At 39.0% G+C, this 12936-nt stretch overlaps 1 protein-coding gene across 1 annotated transcript in view; it reads left to right on the top strand.

Annotated features, from left to right (window-relative positions):
* The window catches only part of SETD3 (SET domain containing 3), a 54461-nt gene that overhangs the window by 22724 nt on the left and 18801 nt on the right, over nt 1-12936 (top strand). The window contains exon 6 of the mRNA XM_008629743.2: nt 252-508. Within this exon, the coding sequence (XP_008627965.2) occupies nt 252-508 (257 nt within the window). The remainder of the gene's footprint in view (nt 1-251; nt 509-12936) is intronic.

Genomic DNA, 12936 nt, shown 5'->3' with positions numbered 1-12936 from the left:
TGGAGATAAAATGTTCTGAGGTATTGAGAATATTGTTCTAGTTTCATCATGCAGTTGTACACAAGGCATTTGCTGTGTCAAAAAACTTGCAGTATTGCAGTGTAGGCAGCTAAATATTTTAGAAACCCAAAAAGCTTTTTTTTTTGGTTAAATGCTTACATATTATTTAATCATGTTAATTTAAAGTAAATCTAGGATGAGATTTTCCATGGACAATTAATGCAGTTCCTCACTTTTCTTGGTTAATTTAGGATCTCTGTATTCTCAAGATCGAATTCTGCAAGCCATGGGCAATATAACACTGGCATTCCATCTCCTTTGTGAGAGAGCCAACCCCAACTCTTTCTGGCTGCCCTACATCCAGACTCTCCCCAGTGAATATGATACTCCTCTCTATTTTGAAGAAGATGAAGTACAGTATCTTCAATCAACTCAGGCCATACATGATGTCTTTAGCCAATATAAAAATACAGCTCGACAGTATGCCTATTTCTACAAAGTTATTCAGGTAAGAATCTCAAATATAGTATGTACATGTTGTTCTCGTGATCTTTATTGTGGAAGATGTGAACACAGTGATGCTGAATAATAGCACAAGTATATTGCCCTTAAAAGTCTGAATCATTAAAGCAATTTCCTGCTGGTTTTTTGAACCACTGTTGAAATTTTGCGGTTCAGTAGGCTTATGGATATATAAAAATTTATTGGTTATATTTATATTTAGTTGGTTGAGAGAAGTGATTGCTGCCCTTTGTTTAAAAATGGGTGAGGCTTTATCTGCAATACTGTACAATTTTGGGCCTACCAGTGCAAAAGACGTGTTGACAAACTGGAAATTTGTTGACAAACTGGAATGAGATCAGAGGAGAGCTATTAAGATGTAATTGGCTTCAGCCCTTTATCCATATGGGAGACTAAGGGAGCTGAATTTCTTTGTTCTGGGGAAAAGGAGATAAGGGATGATCCAGTCATTGCTTTCATCTTGCTACTGTTAGCCAGTCTCTAGAATTTTGCTGGGTGGAAGTTTTGCTACATAACCTGCAGACATCTACAACCTATGCCTCTATGATTCTTTGAAAAATGTGTAGTTTGCACTTAACAAAATAAAATGAATAATTGTTAATTGACAGAATAAAACCATTGCATATGTTGTATTTCCAATGAACATGGATTAACTGTTGTTTTCTGTTCTTTTTAGCATAATTATTTTGATTGCTTTCAAATACAAAGATAAACCCATCTGGTAACAGGGTATGGAGAGGCTTGAGATGGGTGAACTTTTCATTGTCTTCTGAAGTAATGATTTAAACCGAGTTTCTAACAGAACTCTGTTATTCTGACTGATACCTTGATATCATGTTGTAAGTGAATGTTGATGTGCTGTTCTCAAGGTAGTGCTCAATATCCAAACATCCAAAGCTTTTTTTGTGGCACAATCTGTGTAAAAAACGTATGGCTCTATGTACTGAATCTCCCCAAATGTGTGATCTAGAGACATTTTGTTTGGCCGTGGGAGAGGTCAGAATACACAAGGCAGTTCTATTCTGCTTTAGTATTATCCAAACTCTTCTATTAACTGTTTTAATTCAACAAAAGTTACATAATTTTGTGTAGCTGTTTGGTGTTTCAAGAACTGAATATGTTTCAAACACATTGTCAGTTTATGGAGTATAAGGAGCCAGAGGGATACATTTTGAAAACTGAAGTAATTGAAAATGATGGGTGAAAACCAAATCAGATGCGCAAGGAATAGGCTGGAAACAATGGCTTTGATATCAGAAGGGAACTGAATTCTTCCTTCTAGGTGTCACAATTCAGGAAACTATAGTTCAACCAACTCTTTTTTTCTTGCCATGTGCTATCCTAGGCTGCCAGTCCACACTTGGCCTTCCAGCCTTCACTTTGTTTCTCAAAGTATACTGCCTGCGCAAGCAGAGCTTCTAAATTTTTGTCTTTAGAACATCTTTTTCACCCTAAAAAAGTCTACTGTTTTTAACGAGTTATTAGCAGAATATTGTGGAACATTATCCAATTCTTCTAGCTGCTGTTCCTGCTCCTGCAGTGGTTAATCAGAACTGAGTCATCTGAATCAGCTGAACTATCACTATGACCAGTTCCATCATTTTCCCTGACTAATCCTGCACTAGTAGTATTACGTGAGAGGTTATGTGACCACAACATTGATTAAGAAAACCTCTGAAATGCAGAATGGTCAGAAAACTAGATCAGTTTTTTTTTTTAATTATCTTTTTTATTTATTGCTTGTCTTGTGTTCTTGTTATATATCTTGTTCTATAGCTGTTGTTTCACATTGTTGAACATGAGCATGAAGGTAGATCAGGTAGGGTTCATTTGCTTTATTTACTTTCCTTTGTAGAATGAGAGGTAATAAATATTAGTTAAATTTTAGGTGGGTTCTGGTTGTTTGGTGCCTTACTTCAGCACTGCCATTTAACCACAATTTCAGCTGAATGTTTCTTTACTCCTATTTGGCAAATACTACTTTTTTTTCCTTTTATTAATGTTTTTGATGAAAACTTACGGAAAAGTTTACATTTTTGCCTTCTGCTTCTGCTCTCAAAAAATAAGAGCTTGTAATTTATGAAATGGTGGAGGAAAAAAGTTCATAGAGAAAAAATAGAAGTCTCTTTCTTCCCTAAAACAAAGTACCATTTTTCCTTATTCATAGAAGCTGAAATTAATTTTAGTATCAGCTTGCATGTGCTCATATCATTTTGTGAACAAAATTGACCCACAAAATACTAATGCTAAGGGTAATTCATGAGCAGATGGAAAAGGGAAGAAACGGCCAAAGAGAAATTTGTCATATAAATGAAAAAAGCAAAGCAAACCCACTTATCTGTGAAAGGCAGTGTACTCTGCAAGCTCAATGAAATAAGTGTTAGATTTTTGTATACCATAATTTCATTCAGTACTACTACTACTTTAGTAAAAGTGTTTTAATGAAAGCTGTCCTGTGTGACCAGGATTTTGATAATGCTTTCAGTATGCAGACTAATTTTTTTTTAAGTACAAGTACCTTTTGAAGTATATTTTAAGTACAAATACATTCTTTGTAATACAAAAATCTTAAAACTATGTTTACTTTATTGATAGTTGTTCTACTGAAGGAAGTAATGCTAGCAGCATCTCGAAATAAAAGTCATTTTTTTGCTATTTGAAGCTACTAAAAAAGGGACTACTTTGTGCAGGCAAAATATTTTAATTGCAACATTTTTAGTCTACAAAATATTTCTAATGGCAGGGGAAATAAAAGAGTTAACAAGTCGTTTCTTCAAATGCTTCTTTTTCTTTTCCAAATAGGATTGCTAGACTGCTTTTAAAGTAATTTGGCTTCTGATAGGTGTGCAGTTTCAAACATGGTTTGAGAGGTGCTGCTCTATTTCTCTAGCTTATCCGTAGTGGTGACTGCTGGAGTTCTGACTCTCTTCAAGTGCTTAGTCTGGCTACATATGAAGAATGGACAGATTTATGAATTTCACAGCTGTTGCAAGCTAAACTGTAGTCTGGTTTGATAAGCAGAAACAGGTGGGATGTTGAGCAGACAAAAATAAACCCTTGAGCATGTTAGCCAGGCTGTATAAACCGCACTGACACCTCTCTAAACATATGTAATTTGATAACTAAAAAATAGTTAAAAGTTCTTACAGATGTACTTTAACGATGCATTTGGCCTCTGCATTTGTATCAAAATACAGGAATGGTCAAAAGACTACTTTCATTGCAGCAGACTTGTAGTTTGCAAGATTTTTTTTTTATAGTTTGTACCAAACAGAAATTCTGTAATATGCAGGGTTTTCTCTTCTCGGGAAGAGAAAGGAAGGTATGTCTGTAACTTCCTTATGAGCATTTATGAGCATTGCATGCCTGCTGAAGGATGAACAAAGCCCAAATATTTATGGCTTAATGTTAAAATTTTTTTGTCCACTGAAATGTGGTATAATAGACACAAGAGGGAGCCATATAGTTTACAGTCAAGTCAAAGTGAGATTATGTTCCTTAAGAAAATATAGCCAAGTTTGAAGCTTTTTAAAAAGAATATGCAGTGGTCTTTGTGTTTGATTTTCAGGTGCATCTGTATGCCTGTTTGTAGTCAGCTACAGAGAAGTTTTTGTGAATCAAAACAAGATATGAAGACAAGGAGTGCACTTAGAGAAGGTGGAAGTGCCCAAACTATTTACATTTTGAACACGATGGGTTTGAAGCAGTGTTGTATCTTTTCCCCAGTTGTAGTAAAGGCTGTTACTCCCTACCTAAATAAAAGACAACTTTATGATAACTTTAGTTGACTTCTAAAATCTTTGAAGTGGTAAGTCCGAAACCAGCAGAGCCCATTATCTAGCCATAGCTTTTGCTGTGGCTGTATGCATTCAGTGGTACTCTGTAAGTAGTATCTGTATGTAGCTGCCTCTCGTGTCCTGGATAAAACACCAGTTTTGCAGGACTGTCCAGGATGGCAGTTTGGCATTGATTTACATGGTGTTTTCAGCTTGTAGTCTTTGGACCACCGAAGGACCACATTTTTTTTCTGAAGAGCACCAGCAAGCTGTCTGGAAAAAAAAAAACCAACCAACCGAAAAAACCCGAACCTATACCAATATGGTCGACATTGTAGTGGACCTCTGCTATTAGGCTGCGTGATCAGGAGACAAGAAGAAGTGGGTGAGGCCTTCTACAGATAGCTAAAAATAGCTTCACATTTGCAGGGCCTGGTCCTCATGGGGGACTTCACCCCAGTATCTGTTAAAGGAACAACACAGCAGGGCATAAGCAGTCCAGAAGGTTTGTGGAGAGCTTCCTTACCCAAACAATAGAGGGGCCAATGAGGAGAGGTGCTATTTGCATTCACAGACCTCATACATACAAGCAAGGAAGGGTTTGTTGGGATGTAAAGGTTGAAGACAGCCTTGGCTGTAGTGACCATGAGGTGGTAGATTTCAGGATCCTGAGAGGAGGAAGCAGAGCAAACAGCAAAGTCACAGTACTGGACTTCAGGAGAGCAGTAGTGGCTGCTTCATGGATCTGCTTGGAAGAGTGCTATGGCATATGGCTTTGGAGAGAAGAAGAATCCAAAAAAGAAAACATGGTTAGTATTGATAGATCACTTCCTCTAACTTCAGGAACAGTTAATCCCAAAAGCAGGAAGTCAGGCAAAAGTGCCAGAAGGCATTCATGAATCAACAAGGAGCTCCTGGCAAAAACTCAGACACTAAAAGGAAGCCTAGAAAAGATGAAAGCAGGGACAAGTGACCTGGAACGAATATGGAGATATTGTCCAATCATCCAGGGATGTGGTTAGGAAAGGTAAAGCCCAGCAGTAATTGCATCTTGCAAGGGATATCAAAGGTGACCAAAAGGGTTTCTATATGTACATACACGACAAAAGGAAGACTAGGGGAAATGTGGGCCTGCTGCTGGATAGACAGGGGACATGGTGACACAGAACATGTAAAAGTCTGGGGTACCAAATACCTTTCTTGTCTTAGTCTTTACTAGTAAGACTGGCCTTCAGGAGTCCCAGGTACCAGGATGCCATCCAGAGGTGCCTGGGCATGCTTGAGAAGTGGGGCTTTGCAAACCTCATGAAGTTCAACAGGGCAAAGTGCAAGGTGCTGCACCTGCATTGAGGCAACCCATCCTATCAATATGGCTGTGGGTTGAAGGAATTGAGAAGAGCTCTGCAGAGATGGACTTTGGGGGTGCTGGTGGATGAGAAGCTCAGCATGAGCTAGCAATGTGTGCTTGCAGCTCAGAAAGCTAGTTGTACCCTGGGTTGCATCAAAAGCAGCATGGCCAGCAGGTTGAGAGAGCGGATTCAATCCTTCTGCTCTAGTGAGACCCCACCTGGAATACAGCACCCACCTCTGGGGTCCCCAGCACAGGAAGGACATGGACCTATTGGACTGATTCCAGAGGATGGCCACAGAAATAATCAGAGGGCTGAAGCTCCTCTCCTGTGAGAAAATGCTGAGAGAGCTGGCCTTGTTCATCCTGGAGAAGGCTCCAGGGAGGCCTTATGTCAGCCTTTTCATAGTTAAAAGGGGGTGAGAAAGATGGGGACCAACTTTTTATCAGGGCTTGTTGCAAGAGGGCAAGAGATAATGGTTTTAAACTAAGAGAGGGTTGATTTAGACTAAGGAAGGCATTTTTTACAATAAGAGTGGTGAAACACTGGCATGGGTTGCCCAGAGAGGTTGTAGATGCCCTGTTCCTGGAAACATTCAAGGACAGGTTGGAAGGGGCTCTGAGCAACCTGATCTAGTTGAAGATGTTCCTGTTCATCATAGTTGGACTAGGTGACCCTTAAAGGTCTTTTCCAGTGCAGACTCTGACTCTCAGTGATCTTTGAATGATCATGATGATTGGGAGGAAGTGCCTGAGGACTGGAGGAAAGCAAATGCCACTCCTATCCTCAGGTTAGAAAGATGACTCAGGGAACTACAAACCTGTCAGCCTCACTTCAGTTTCTGGGAAGGTGCCATCCAGTGGGAGTTTGACAGGCTGGAGAAATGGGCTGCCAGTTGATGTTTAGCAAGAAGTGCAAAGTCCTGCACTTGGAGTGAAATAATCCCATTATTATGTTGGGGTACAAACTGAACATGAGCCAGCAATGTGTCCTTGCAGAAAAAAGGGCTAATGGCATCCTGGCTACATTAGGATTGTTGGCAGTATTTTGAGAGCTGATCCTTCTCCTCTATTGAGCACTGGTAAGGCCACACCCAGAGTACTGTGTCCAGCGCTGGGCTCCCCAGTACAAGAGAGATCAGTTTAATTCTAAAATTGTTACTGAATGGGGAAAGCAAAGTCACCTATTTAAGTAACATTTTAGCAAGTAAACTTATTTTCTTTGACTCAGTTTTATGTTTCTTTGCAAAGTTAATGAGCAAATACTTGCTAGTGCTTTCTTTGCCTTCTGTCAAGCTACTCTTACTCAAGAAGGCAGAAACTGCCCCATGAGTCACACTCCTTTTAATTTTTTTTAATAGAATCTCTTCAGTAGAAGTTGTTAATAATTTTTAGGTATTATCTGTAGTCTGGTTTATTTCCGGCATTTCACAGGAGCACTGTCATACAGTTTTTTGACTAGTGTTTATTGACATCTGGACACTGTTTGTGAAAGTGTTGTTGTAGTCCCACTGTGAATACAAGCTTTGCAGTAATCTGTCTAAAGATGTTTTGATCTGTTTGTGTGCAGTACTGGACAGAGAACTTAATTTCCTGGAAGCTGTAATCCCTTTTGATCAGATACTAAATTTCATATATTATTCATATAAAATTTGACTAATTGATTTAGCGTGAATGAAATTCTAAAATCCAGTCATTCGCTGTTGGGGACTGGAATATCATTTTAGTTAGGATGTTTAACACATCAAGTTCTAGATTTCAAAATAATATTATAGCATCTTTAAAATCTGGTATCATGTGTGACTCTTCAATATTGGGTATATTCGGTGAGATTTCACATCTCTAGCATAATTTTTACACCAATTTTTGAAGTTGTGATGGTGCTTTCAATATGACTTATGTTGCTCTTACATTATTTTTCTGTGTTGTTTTTAATCTATCCTATTCCAATAAGCATATGATTTTCCAGGTCAGTGTGAAGTACATCATCTGGTGTCTCTGTTCTTGGCTTGAAGACACTGCCATTTAACTTTTGTGTGCTAAATGATATTTGAGTTGAATGCAGACAACTATACTGTCTTTTAAAACATCCTATTCAAATATTCAGAAAGTGTTTATTATTTTTAGGTTGATATAATAGGGAATATTTCAATGCATCTGAAGATTTCAACCAATATGCAGTCAAAAGCAAATGTATTTGAAACAGAATTCAGTTTTGTTTCTGTACAAGGTAGGTCTTTAGGATTCTCAGTTTTCCTCCCTGCTTGATTTATACTCATTGGCATGCCAGTCAAATAGCTTTTTTTCAGAAATTATGTCAGCAACACTGTGAAAAATGGGTGGAAGAAAGATGGCACAGTTGTAAACCCTGTAAAATATTTCCCTTTTGTTTACTTGTCTACTATTCATGTCACCTTAAGGAGAGATTTAAAATTGCATTGTGTGGGCAGTTGCAAAGGTAAAAATAGTGTTGCTATTTAATTTGCTTTGTGTGGATTTCAATGCCCAAGTTCTTCTTGACCAATAAGAAGTCAATAGGCAGTTAATAGTGAAATATATTTATGCTTTTCTGTGTTTTTCCTCTGTGTGAAGGCCAAAATATTGTATTAATCTGTTTTGCTGGCAGCAGATTGAAGATTGACAGTATGCTTGTACTGTACCACTTAGTGTATCTACTGTAAGGTGGTTTAGACTTTGCAAACATGTGCCAAATTCCTGATTTTTATGTCACTTCTGGTATATCCCACCCCCAGCTTTGATGACAGTAGCAGCAGATCCTGGGGCTTTGTTGGGCCATTCCTGTGGCTGCCCCTCTCCATGGCAGAAGCAGCTCCAGGATTTGCTGGGTTGCGTCTGTCCGAGTCAGGCAGATGAAGAGCTCAAGTCCTTGCGTGGGTGGGAGGTTCTGCTGCCTTCTTCTCCCATTCCTTCCTTGCCTTCCACAGGAACACGGCGACAGCTCTGGGCTTTGAGCCAGCCGGACACAGGAGGAGGTGTTTGGCTGTTCAGGCAGCGTTTGCTCCTCAAACAGCTGTTCCCTATCTCCTCCAAGGAAAAGGTGGCAGGCCATATGGAGGCATCCTGTGGTCCAGATTCAGACGATGGGCACCAGTTGGACCGTGCTGGCCTAGATGGAAGTACAGGCACGTCCTACTTGGTGTCTGCTATTTCTTACAGTCAAAATGATTCAAAGTTGGAGGACAGACAAGATAAAACATATCTTTCATTTTGGATATAGATGTTATCTTTCATCGTACAGACTTTGTTAACATCTCCTAATCAGCAGGTTTTAATTTATTTTATATTCTGAATGGATTGGATTCGGCTATAGTAGCCTAAACGCCTGCTTTCCTCTAGAGAAGCAGAGATGTACTTCAAAGCGTATATGCCAGCGCAAAACAAAATTTGTTTCTGCACAGTTTAAACCACATTTGGGAGGAATAATACATTCTCTTGTTAGTAGTATGGGCTTTTAAGACATTTTTTTGAAGATGGGGTTCTCAACCACTCTCCTGGTTGAGAATGCAGATAAGCATCTCTTTTTACAGCCAATAGAGTGGAGACAGTTTTTTGTTTGCTTTTCTGTTAGTTGCCTTTATTTTTATTTTTTAACTGAGTTGCACTTTCTGGGACATTTGAGTCTATCCCCAGAGATGTTGTCTGTGTCTTTTGTGGAAGTCAGTGCCTCAGCAGACATCAGGAGATCATCATGGACTTACAAGTATACTTTCTCATATAAAGTTTGTACTTACTGTGCAGATTTAATATTTTTCCTGATATAACAGCAGTTACAAATGTTCCATAAATTTAAAATATTATAACAAGCTGATGTTTCTTAGAGCGGAATACTCAAAGGATGTATTCTTTAAGCACTGCAAAATTATACAGGGTACTTATCTTTGTTAAAATTAGTAATTTAACTAAATTACAAAGTGGATTATCCTCTTCAGTCAGACCCAATGCTAATACTCCACACAGTAGGACATTGATACGTTGCTAAGTAAACCAAAGTTTATTTTCTTGTACTATTGTTTGAATGAGAGTTGAAGAGGAAATGATAAGTTTTTAGTTTTGGATGCATGTGCCCCTGCAGCCCCAGTACCTCTAGTTACCATGGCCTGTGAAAGCTTGGTTATGAGGTGATCATGATCCAAGCTTCCATCTAAGTGGCTTCTGATACGATTTATTGGGTAACTTAAGTAGTTGATTCACAGGTAACAAAACTTTGGCCACACTGCATTATATTAATGCTTGTTAGCAAACTCTTTGATTGAGGAGTGAGTGGTTTTGAATAGGAAATACTGTTGCTGTCCTTTCAAAGCAGTTTTTTTCAGGGTTTCCATCACGGCATTTTATTTGTGGCTTGTGATTCACCTAATAGTGGAGTTCACTAATAGCAGAGTTGTGGGATGAGTTTGTGCATGAACATAGTGCCTGTGTGTTGCACTAAACAGAATCATAGAGTATCCAGAGTAGGAAGGGACCCACAAAGGTCATCAAAGTCCAGCTCCTGAAATTAACAAGGTAAAATGTTTCCTGAAATGAAAAATGCTCAAGGTAAACTTTGTACCTCTGGAAGAGCCTCTCTGGAAGAGAGTAAATGATATGTTGTGGTATGCAGACATGGACTCTTGCAAGGAAGCTGGCTTTTGTAGCTATCTTACTGTACCTGTGTGAATGAAACACTGCAGACTGAACCTATAAATCTAAGGCTCAACATGAACAATAAACTATTGTTTCGCAAGGAGATTTACCACAGGAGATAATGGAGCTCGTGTGCCTTCTGTTATGCGAACTGCTTCAGGAGGGCCTCCAGAGGCTGTCTCATTGCAAAACACATCTAATCTCAGCCCAGCTTCTCCCACTTCAGCCCTTAATGGGGCTGCACTCAGCTCTAAGTGATTTTGTGAAAGGACAAGAAATGGTATAGAAAACTTGGTCACTTATTTAAATGCTGTATCTGAGTGTCTTCTGTTTTGGGAAAGATAATGTTTCAGAATTGTGTATGTATGCATACACATATACAGAGTAAGTAGTATTCTGAAATGGAGCAACCAAGAAGTGGATGTTAAGGAGTTCCTGGCTGTCTTGCCTCTATTAAAAAAAGGAGATGGCACAGGATTGGAGGCAGGGTACTCAGCTGCAGTCAGTTCAGAGTTGTTTCTGTGTACTCAGTCTGCCAAACAGTACTGTCCATGTTGTATGTGAAGTGGGTTGTCAGTCCTTCAGACCCCCTTGAGTTAATAGTTAATGGTTTGAGTTGTCTGTTGTGCCTCTGCTGTCTCATTAACGAAGAACAATTTTTGCAGGTAGAAGGTACAGAAAAAGGGACCGCACAGTTAAATTCCATTGCACCAGAAGGAGTCATTCCACTTTGCTTCCGCTGCATGAATCCCCTAATAGTCTGGAACAGTGCTTTCTTGTGTATATTGGCAGAAAGTAAATAAAAATTGCTGACATAAAGAATTAAGCAAGAATATTACTTAGATTTATTAAGTTTCAATCCTGTAGTACCTTATTTTAATATTAAGATTCATTCTATTAGATTTTGCAAAGTAGAATTATCTTTCTGTTAGAGAGGTCATATAACAACACAGGTTTGTGGACATTATTCCTAGTGCTTCATGAATTGGGCTGTTTGAATATTCCAGAGCATGCCTCTGTAGTTATAAACTGTTGTTACAAAGTAAAATAATCTTTGGCTTTGTCTCCTGTCCTGTACAGTGAACTGGCTTCCCTCATTAGGTTAGGCAGCATATGTCCAATGGAAAAAGTGAATTCTTGTTTCCCTGTAGATCACTAGGATCCTCCATTCTGAATTCTTTATTTTACTTAGCTTTAGGGCAGTTAAAGCCTCAGCAGCTCCACAGAGAGGAGTTTCTCTTCAAGGCTGCTGCTTCAAAGGATTTCCAGAGCTGGGAAAGGGACAGTAACCAGCAAATGCTGACAGATCTTCGTGCTTCTGGCCCTGAATGTATGTGTGTTTGTGTTTTTGTACACCTACACATTGGCCTGAAACCATCAAGTAGCATCCACTAAGGCTCATAACGAAATCTCCCCATGTTAATGAGTACATTGGAAAGAGGGAAGAATCTGCAAAGAAGAGGAGGAAAAAATTGTTTGGTCAAAAGCAACTAACCCTTGGGGTTTATGTTCAAAGGAATGAAAGTTAACAAGGTGGAAGCTTGAAGTGGTTTTGGCTTTAACTGTTTCAAGCACCCTTAGTGTTTTTGGGGGCTGTGAGGGGAGTGGAGCGATGGCCTCAATGTAATCTGAACACTAGGGTATGATGGTTTCCTGGGGTAGAAGCGGAGCTGTCTCCATTTCAATGGGAATATAAGAGGTTTCTGAGAATACTGAAATCTGATTTAGTGATATTGATGCAGTGATTGCCCATAACTTTGCCTTGGACTTGTGAGTACTTGAAATAGTCTTCACAGAAGTCCAACCATTTCTTTGTCTACAAATTCAGGAAACCAACAAAAACAAGGATTTTTTTTAAAAAACATTTTTTTAGCTATGAATTACAGTGGAATAGTGGATGGATGTGATGATCAGTGTATCTCAGCTTGGAGGTGGTGTCTTTTTAAAAAAAAACCTAACTTTGATCCCATCTAGTGATTAAAGTAATTTTTTCTTTCTTGGATTATACAAGGGTTAATAGCACAAAGGAATATACTGGTCAATATGACTTCACATAAAAATACATCAGCTCTTTTCAAGGCATCTAGTAGTGTAGATGTGAACACAAATTTAAGACTATGTAAACTTTAATTTTTCCTTCTACTCAGACATTGTGTTGTGTGTTACAGTAATTGGACTTGTTCTTTGCATCGCTTGGTAAACAAGCAAATATTAAGCCAATTTTAATGGAAATTCACCATCAAGATTAGGAGCTCTGATAAATGAGCTTTAGCTTTTTGTGATTGAATAGGGAAAAGGGTTACTGTCTCCAGAAGTCTGGCCACTCTTTGATGGGAGGTGAATGCCCCTAGGCTGGAAAGCAGAAGTGAAGGTTGTGATGGCTTTTTAGCTGGAAGGGCACCCACCTATTTTACACTGCAGCCTTCATGCCATTCAAATGAAACAAGCCCTCAAAAATGGGAGTCCTTTAGCATCTACTTTCTGGGACTTGAGAATCATTACCTTGTGATATCCATCTAAAAGTGTGATGGAGAAATTAATAACGCAGAGGCCCCTATGGCACATCAGGAGTGTTGCTTGTTTGTGAGGCATTAAACATGAGACATGAACCCCTGGATATTTTACTGCTTCACTGAAAGAGAAAGA

This window comes from Corvus brachyrhynchos, unplaced genomic scaffold, assembly GCF_000691975.1.
Source record: "Corvus brachyrhynchos isolate BGI_N302 unplaced genomic scaffold, ASM69197v1 scaffold1, whole genome shotgun sequence".
In the NCBI taxonomy this organism is placed as follows: domain Eukaryota; kingdom Metazoa; phylum Chordata; class Aves; order Passeriformes; family Corvidae; genus Corvus; species Corvus brachyrhynchos.
The sequence above is the reverse complement of the archived record's forward strand: the minus strand, read 5'-3'. Positions and strand labels throughout refer to the sequence as shown.